The following is an 8,560-nucleotide window of genomic DNA, read 5'->3' as shown; positions in this document are numbered from 1 at the left end:
ACGTCCGGGCTCTGCCTGGTCCACGTTTGTGCGATGCTGCCCCGTTTACACAGTTCGTCGGGGTGACGGTGCCCAGTGGCTCACCTTAATGCTGATGCCATGGGCAACGAGGTCCCGGCGCAGAGCGTCACACGCCTCCAGCAGGGGCTGTGTGTCCAGCAGCTGCTGCCGTCGGGCCTCCCTGGTGGCCGCTCCTGAGGCCAGGGCGAACTGCCGGACCTGCAGCCGGAACTGGACCAGCTGCTCCACCACGCTGTGCAGAGTGGCCCGGCTGTCGTCCCCTGAAACAGACTACACCAGGCAGAGCGGCGCGGTCAGCAGGGCCCTGGTAGCTGCCCACACGGTGGGGCCCAGCTGGGAGGGGGCGTGGGGCGGGGGGCGCAGCGCCAAGCCGACCCAGAGCACGTCCTCCCCAGGGCTCTCCTGGCCTGCGTGCCCTGCTCAACCAGGCAGAGGTCCCCAACACCGCCGGCAGGCGCACACCCAGGGCTCCCCTGTCCGTGTCCTCGGGAGCAGTCTCCATGAGGCCGACCTGGCTGGGCAGCCCTCCTCCCATCCCAGATGCGCTAACGTCTCAGGTGGGGTCTTTATCAGCTGGCTCCCTAGGCAGTCTGGGAGTGCAAGCCATGCTGACTCCTGAAACCGGATCTGTTCCTCTGACCAAACACGGAAAGCACCGTCCACCTCGTGTGTGGGTCGCGCACACGTGCGCTCTCGCCGCCTGTTCACAGACGGACCGTCTCCACGCCCAGCTGCGGGTCTCGGTGGGTCAGGCCCTCTCCCACTTACACGACTTCTTCCTTACGGGGAGGGGATCCGAGTGCCTGCCTGTGCTCACGGGTGTGAAAGAAACAGCACATTCTGCTCGGGGTCAGGCTTCTCCAACCTACAGAATCCTCAGTTGCTGCTTCCACGATAAAGGACCGTATTTCTGGTCACAAAAAACATGAGCCCAAAGCGGGATCCAGTGTCTGCTGTCGAGGAGGGGGAGGTGAGCGAGCAGTTTCTGACAAGGGCCAGGCAGCGCGATCTGGGAAGAGTGAGCGGTCCCAGCATACGGATGATGGGGGCTGGACCCTTCATGTTCACGACCTGCTCCCCGAGTGTCTAAAAGTGGCCTCACGGTGGAGCAGGGCGGGGAGGGTGCTGGGGAGGAGCGGGGCCCCGGGGAGAGGAGGGGCGTCCTGCGGAAGGCTGCCTGGGCGGGGAGGGGGGGCACGGCCCAGACCCCTGCAGGGGAGACAGCGAGGGGCTCGGCCGGAAAGTGTCATCCTCCTGTGCGCCCAGCTGCACTCTGAGTCTCAGAAGAAACAAAACGTGTGCAGACGGATAGCACACGGTCTGCAGCCAAGCGGGGCCGCGGGTTCTGCTCGGAATCCCTGCAGCGTCAGGTAATAAAACACGAGCTCTGAGCCTGTTTGCTTTTTCAGGAACGTAAATAAATTCGACACAATTGTCCATTAAAATGAACATAAAAGGGGAAGGAGACAGTGGTGACTACACATAGGCGTCCTCACTGAGAAGGGCAGGTTGTACCTGTCTGACTGCCAGAGAAATCCCGACGGTCTCGAAGAACTGTTCGACGTAGGACACGACGGAGCCAAACACGGCAGGGCTCCTGGGACCGCCGGGTTCCTGTGACAGATCACCCAGAGGCGGCACGTGAAGAGCCAAGGAAACGACGAAAAAGACACAGGGACGCAGCCGGTCGCTGCTCCCGTCGCTGGGCCATGCCTCGTGCGGCGGGGACGACCCTGGCGGGGGCCCCTCACTGGCACACCACGGAACCCTGCGCCTCCGTCTGCCCATCTGTAAGATGGGGATCTGCTAGGGCCTGCATGCTGGTGTCCCCCGGATCCAGATGCTGAAACCTAACCCCCCGTGTGACAGTGTTAGCGGGCAGGTCTCTGGGAGGTCACTGGCACACGCAGAGAGACCCATCAATGGCACTGGTGCCAAGCCCAGAGCAGGGCCAGGCTGCGTGGGCACAGTGGGGTCCACACACGGCTTCCCCCCCATGTCCTATCTCACGTGCTAGCAAGCTCAGCTTCCACAGAGTTCCTCTGAGCAAACGGGAGGATGCCGCGCTTCCCGTGGTGGCAAACACGGGAGGCCACCTGTCGGTGTGCAGGACCTCCCTGCTCTGGGGGGGGGGGGGGGGGGCGGTGCACAGCCCCGTGCAGGACGAAGCAGCCCCCGCAAGTCGGTGGGGGGCCTGGAGGCCACTGCAGGGAGCTGGCAGGGTGGCGGCTGTGCCTTCCCGAGGAGGGAGCCCCCACCACACCACCTACCCTACAGCCTCGTCTGGGGACGCACCTTAGCGTGCGCCTTCAGCTGTCTGTTCCCGTGGTGAATGAGGTCCATGACGGCGTCCATCGCCGCGGGCGTGTCGAAGTCGTCCGCCAGGGCAGCCCTCACGGCCTGCTTGGTGTGGCGGAGCCTGGGAGAAACACGATGCTCCTCAGCCCCTGGCCCGGCCCAGCGGCTGGAACGGGGTGCAGTCTGGCCCCCCCCGCAGCACAGAAGTGACTGTGAGTTCGCCCCCGGCCCTCCTAGGCCGGGCTCACACCTGGGAGCGCTCACAGTCCTGACGGGGTAAGATCAGCTTGGCACCATCCCGTCACCCACAAGTTCGGGGAACGCCTCTCACCCCTGGGTCTGAGCACACCGTGTATGTGCACCTCCCGACGGCTTACAAACGCAGCGGTGAGAAGGAAGGGTCCCACGACAGTATGCCGCGTTGTCAGCTGTTGTGCTATGCACACGTGTCTGGTGCCGGCTTGGAGAGCAAGACACGATGCGGCCCCCCTCCCCAGGAGCCCACAGGCAGGACACCTGGCACCACGATGACGGCCCGGCCTCCCTGAGGGGGAGGGTGGCCCCAGGTCCCGGTGGAGGGAGGCTGCTCACGCCCTGCCCCCAACCCCTTGTGAGCTACGCCTGCGCACGGACAGCCTGAGCCTCTGAGCAGCAGGCCTGCCGGGCGCGGGGCCCGGGGGCCCGGGGACCCGGCCCGCATTGGGCTCTCGAGTGTGTCCTGCTTCCCGCACCAGGCTGCGGCCTCTCCACGTCCTTCCCTCTGCGGCTGGAGCCCCGCCCCCCCGCCCGCCAGCACGCGCCCCCCGCTTCCTTCCCCAGCCATGGCAAGGACACTCCAGTCCCCTCGGTCCCCCCACCTGCACACCTGCTGCTTCACACACTGAGCTTTGTCTCCGAGACTAGCTCCCTACTGCCCACCACTACTGGTCTTCACCCCACTTCCTGCAGACTCCCCGATTTCCAGGCATGGGGAAGGACTGGGCTCCTACCCGCAGAGCAAGGTGACCAGAGCCTCTGTACGGCTCACCGACAAACGCCAGTGAGCGCCCCGTCCAAGCACAGGTGTGACCCCCCCCCCCCACAGCCACCCCGCACGCAGGGCATCCTCGTCTGTCCCCAAAAGGATCACCGACTCGCCCGAGGCACCTCCTGCACCAGCAGCCCCTGGGGACCTCAGCCTCTGAAAGCCTCTCCCGTCTCAGGAAGCCCCATGTCTGGCGCCCGGGACCCTCGGGTGGATGCTGGTAGGGCACCTACCTCTCCCACAGCACATCGTCCCTGATGGGGCCGCACACCAGCTGCCCCTTCATATAGGCCCGGGCGTCCTCCACAAATGCGGCCGCCGCCAGGAGGAGGTGTTTGGCTTCGAGCATGGTGCCATCACTGTAGTCGATGGCTGTGGAGGGGACGTGGGAGGCACCCTGCAGGCCTGGCGCCTCTTGGCCAGAGGCCAAGCGGCAGACGCAGGACACTTGCTCCCCTATCCCACTCGGGTCATGAGGGTCTACGCTGACCCGGGCCTCAGCACGTTGGAAGAGACACGAAAACCATTCCCAATATGCTTTGGCCAAGGGGTTCACTCCTGCTGAGATGGGTGACTCTGGGAAGCGGGAGAGATCCCTGGGCCCTACACCACCTCTCAGGAGACCAGCCAACGGTGGGGACTTAGGGCTCTGTATTTCAGCACAGGGAGCGAGGACGGGCTCTCAAACTCAGCGCTTTACAGTGTGTTGAGAACATGCCCTCCACCTGGGCCCCGTGTCCAGACCCACACAGAGGAGAGCTGGGGGTCGACTGGAAAACCCACGGCCTCCAAGAGACAAGCTTCTGGAACCTTCTGGCTGGGAGCTGGGATTATGCTTCCTGATAGTGCATCCTCCGGCTTCCTTTCAGGCATGAGCCCGTGTTCAGCCATTCCCCAAACACTGTCCACGGACCCTTCCCTGAGCCGCCTGAGTGCAGCCGGGCCTCACGTCTCACTCACCTGACCTGTAACTGCTCCGCATGCAGAAGAGCCGGAAGACATCGGGGGAAAACATCTTCAGAAAGTCCTAACAGGGAGAGATCAGGGAGAGATGGGAAATTAGAGCATGTGCGACAACTGCGTGAGCTGATCTGGCCTATCAAGCCGTCAGGAATTTTTACGAAAAGCTTCGTTTTGTTTCCAGACTATGAGCACACCCCCACCCCACGTTCCCACAGGGTCTTCCCTGGCTCCGCACTGACACAGGGAGTCTGTGCTGTTCTTATCCTCGGGAGCCCCTTTGCAGGACGCGGCGGCCAAGCGAGGGAAGGGGTGCCCGGCTCCTAGGCCTGTGTCAGCGCTGAGATGAAGCAGGCCCCAAGCCCACGTTTCTTGAAGAACACACCACTGCCTCTGACTAAACATCAGTAAAACTGAGCACCTGTCCTTGAACGGATGACGTCCAGAACGTCTACACAAAGAAGTGTATCCCTTCTCCATTAGGAATAACCAGGGAAACCTAGCAGAAGTTGTTCAAACAGCATGAAATTCAACAAATTTCTGTGTGGTGGCTGCGGCAAGAAGCACTTAGTGACCTTACGGGGGGAAGGGGGAAGGGAGGACAGACTCAGCCTCCGCGGGGCGCTGTTCAGCCTGCCAGGGACATGCTCGGACACGGCCCACGGTGGCACCGAGGACAAACCGGCTCCAGCAGGACCATCTGACAACGTGGAGTTTGGGTCAAAACCCAAAACCACCCTGTCCCTTTGTCATGCATTCTCTGGGAGTAAAATGACGTTCTCAGCCCTTCTCCTGTGAACCCGCTCCGTGTCTAGCAGTTATTTCTGGACTTTCTCAGCAACAGTGACCCAGCGGGTGACAGCTGGAGGACACCGTGGCCGGGACCCTGCACCAGGACCGGCAGGTGGCCCCTCTGGGAGCAGGTGCACTGACAGCCTTCCTCCAGGAAGGATGAGCAGACACACCACTTTAAATGCAGCATAGTTACTATGCCACAAACAGCGTAAGCAGAGAGAAAACTAACCCTGTAGCAGACTTCATCGCTCACAGACGGCTAGAGTCTAATGCGTTTGAACAGTGTGTCCCCTACCCGGTGACAGAGACAAGGCTCGGAGAACAGAAAACCTGCCCCCCAGCACCGGGGGCTCCACCCCAGCTCCCAGCTCTGTGCTGCTGTGTTTAGTCTTCCTTGGGTCTTACTTGCTAGTTCACTTCCCCACCGTGGTACTTCTGAGGTCCTCCCAGTTCTCACGCACACGGATGGTGCTTCTCTGAGCAGTTACGTGCACAGGCTCCCTGTGCCCGGGCCGCGCCGTGCAGCACTACCTGGGGACCACAGCTTCCAGATGTGGCTCTGCTCCGCTGGACCTGAGTGCTGGTCTGGGTTTATGCCTGGAATGGAGGGGCACGTGGACGGCTGCTCACCAGCACACACAGGGCCTTCTGGCCACCCTCTTTGCCTTTTTCCCACATGTTCGAATAATTTCTTTAGAATTCCTTCGGGGAAGTGCAGACTCAGCTGCTCTATAGCTTGTTACAAGTTGCTTTCCTGCAAGCATTCATCAGGGGACCTATTCCCCAACTGCCATGCCTCCTTTCCTGTGCTGTTTGGTTTTTTTCAATTGCTGTTGGTGCTCGTGTTGCTTTTTTTGTAAGTTGTTGCCAGATGTTTGGTGTGTAGGAGTCTGGAGTCGGTGGGGAGCTGTTTCCAGCAAAGCTGAGCGGTGCCTCTCGCAGGTCAGCTGTAGACCGCTCGCTCATCCACCAGAGAAACAGATACCGCCCCTCGTTCTCCAAACATCTGTGCTTTCTTTGAACTGGAAACCTTTTCCTTCTCTCTTGCCTTTCTGCTCATACTTGTGCATTCAGTTAAAAAAATTTAAAGTGGTATGGCTGTTTTCCATCCACTGAAGAACTCTGATCTTTCTAAAAAAGAAAATCTCTCTTCCATTTTAGTATTTCATATTTTCTGAGTGGCTACGTTCTCTATTTCACTCCTAAACCCTATTTCACTCCATTTAAAATCCTAAAAGGATTTTAGGGTTTTATTTTAAAGGGTTTTTCCTCCCAGTCAGAATATGTGCTCATTCAGATTAACCTCAATGTGTATTCAGAAATCTAAGGTAAGAGTTCTCCACAGCCCAGCAACAGGACAAGATGTTTATTCTCACCACCGTGGGGGGCTCCTGTGAAGGAGTTTACTACAAGGAGAAATCTGTGATCTAGTGTTTCTACAGCATTCGGTCCCTGAGAGCTAACTGCTGATAATAACAGAATGAAAGGACAACCACATCCAACTACTGTCCTGTTACCCCTTGCTGAGCACTGGATTTATCTTGACTGCTGGCCTGCTGGTTCTGGGTGTACCCAGGGTGACATTCAACAAAACGGAAAGGTGGCCTACGGAACTGGAGAAAGCATCCACAGACTATGTTTCTGATAAGAGCTCAGTACCCAGAATACATAAAGAACTCCTACGGCTCAACAGCAAAAGACAACCTGATTCAAAAATGGGCAGAAGACATGAACAGGCGTTTCTCCAAAGACAGAATGATGCCCAACATCACTCATCATCAGGGAAATACAAATCAAAACCATGATGAGATACCACCTCACACCTGTCAGAATGGCTAGACTCAAAAACACAAGAAACAACAGGTGTTGGCGAGGATGCGGAGAAAGGGGAACCCTCGTGCACGGCTGGTGGGAATGCAAACCGGTGTGGCCACTCTGGAAAACAGTATGGAGAGTCCTCAGAAAGTTAAAAAAAGAGCTTCCCGGGGCACCTGGGTGGCTCAGTCATTAAGTGTCTGCCTTCGGCTCAGGTCATGATCCCAGGGTCCTGGGATCAAGCCCTGCATCGGGCTCCCTGCTCGGCAGGAAGCCTGCTTCTCCCTCTTCCACTCCTCCTGCTGTGTTCCCTCTCTCACTGTCTGTCAAATAAAATCTTAAAAAAAAAAACAAAAACACAACCAGTTTCCCTACGACCCAGGAATTGCACTTCTGTGTAATTACCTGAAGGAAACAAAATCCGTATCTCAAAGAGGTATCTGCACCCCCATGTTTACTGCATCACTGTTCACAACAGCCAAGATACGAAAGCAACCTAAGTGTCTGTGAACGGACGAATGGATTAAACAAATGTGATACAGACACATATACGTACAATGAAGTATTATTCAGTTGTCAAAAAAAATCTGCCATTTGTGACAAATGAATGAACCTGGAAGACATTATGTTAAATAAATAAAAAGAGAAAGACAAATACTGTAGGATCCATAGGATCCACCCATATGTGGAACGAAAAAAAAGTCACGCTCACAAAAACAGACAATGGTGCTTGCCGGGGGCTCAGGGGCAGGGGGAGACGGGGAGATGCTGGTTAAAGGGTACAAACTTTGAGCTGTACGATGAAGCAGCTCTGGGCCTCTAATGGACAGCACAGTGGCCATAATTAATAATACTGTGTCATGTACTTGAAACTTGTAAGTGTTCTCACGTGTTAACTAACCTGATTGTGCAAACAGTTCACCACATACACGCATATCAAATCATCATGTTGTACACTCTAGTTGCACCTGTCGATTATACTCAGTGAAGCTGGGAAAGATAAGGGAGGGGGGAAGCGCTGTACCTTCCCGAACCTCATTGCCCTGAATACCTGGGTCACCCTCCCTGACAGTGACTGATGAGGCCTCCACGTTGCTGGTCTTTGTGGAGGTCACGCTTTACCCTGTTCCTCCCACTGCTCAGCCTCCACGCACAGCATGACCACAGCTCCCTGACAGGCGAAATGTCACCAGGCCTGTGTGCTGGGAGGCCAGGAGGTGGCGAACCCTCAGATGCAGTGAGCTAAGGGGGCGCGGGCCAGCAGGAAGCTGGGTGCAACTCCCCTAATGCATACCTGCCCTTCCTGCAGCACCCAGGGCAGGCGGGCTGACCACACAGACTCAGCCCTTTGCCTCACTTCACGTGCTCAGGGACCCTCAGAGTGGGCGCTGCTATGTCATGTTCAGAAGGAAAAACTAAGACTTTGACAGTAAAGTAACGGGTCCCAAATCACAACCTAGAGTTGGCCCGTTTTGAGCTGTTATCTGAACTGTCACGGTTGAGCTTTCCCCACGCGGACTCCAGTCCGTCAAGCAGAAGGAATCAAGTTTCCCTGCAGACAGTTATAAAAGCCTGTCCATGGTCTCCCAAATAATGAGGACTGGCAGGAAAACCTCCTGCTAGAAACTGGGAAACTGACACGTGTTT

General features: G+C 57.5%; 1 protein-coding gene across 3 annotated transcripts in view; it reads right to left on the bottom strand.

Annotated features, from left to right (window-relative positions):
• The window catches only part of CARS2 (cysteinyl-tRNA synthetase 2, mitochondrial), a 45,287-nt gene that overhangs the window by 1,357 nt on the left and 35,370 nt on the right, over window positions 1-8,560 (bottom strand). For 2 of the 3 annotated variants that reach the window (XR_003519129.2, XM_027589576.2), the window contains exons 10-14: window positions 4,304-4,370; window positions 3,577-3,715; window positions 2,317-2,440; window positions 1,537-1,635; window positions 85-291 (exon numbers count right to left, since the gene is read on the bottom strand). Coding sequence is in view for 2 of the 3 variants with exons in the window: in XM_027589576.2 (XP_027445377.1) it covers window positions 85-291; window positions 1,537-1,635; window positions 2,317-2,440; window positions 3,577-3,715; window positions 4,304-4,370 (636 nt within the window). In the remaining variant the exon portion in view is untranslated. Of the gene's footprint in view, window positions 1-84; window positions 1,380-1,536; window positions 1,636-2,316; window positions 2,441-3,576; window positions 3,716-4,303; window positions 4,371-8,560 lie in introns of those variants that run through there. The other variant, XM_027589578.2, reaches the window with a different exon arrangement.

The sequence above is a fragment of the Zalophus californianus genome, chromosome 3 (genome assembly GCF_009762305.2).
Source record: "Zalophus californianus isolate mZalCal1 chromosome 3, mZalCal1.pri.v2, whole genome shotgun sequence".
Taxonomy (NCBI): Eukaryota; Metazoa; Chordata; class Mammalia; order Carnivora; family Otariidae; genus Zalophus; species Zalophus californianus.
The sequence above is the reverse complement of the archived record's forward strand: the minus strand, read 5'-3'. Positions and strand labels throughout refer to the sequence as shown.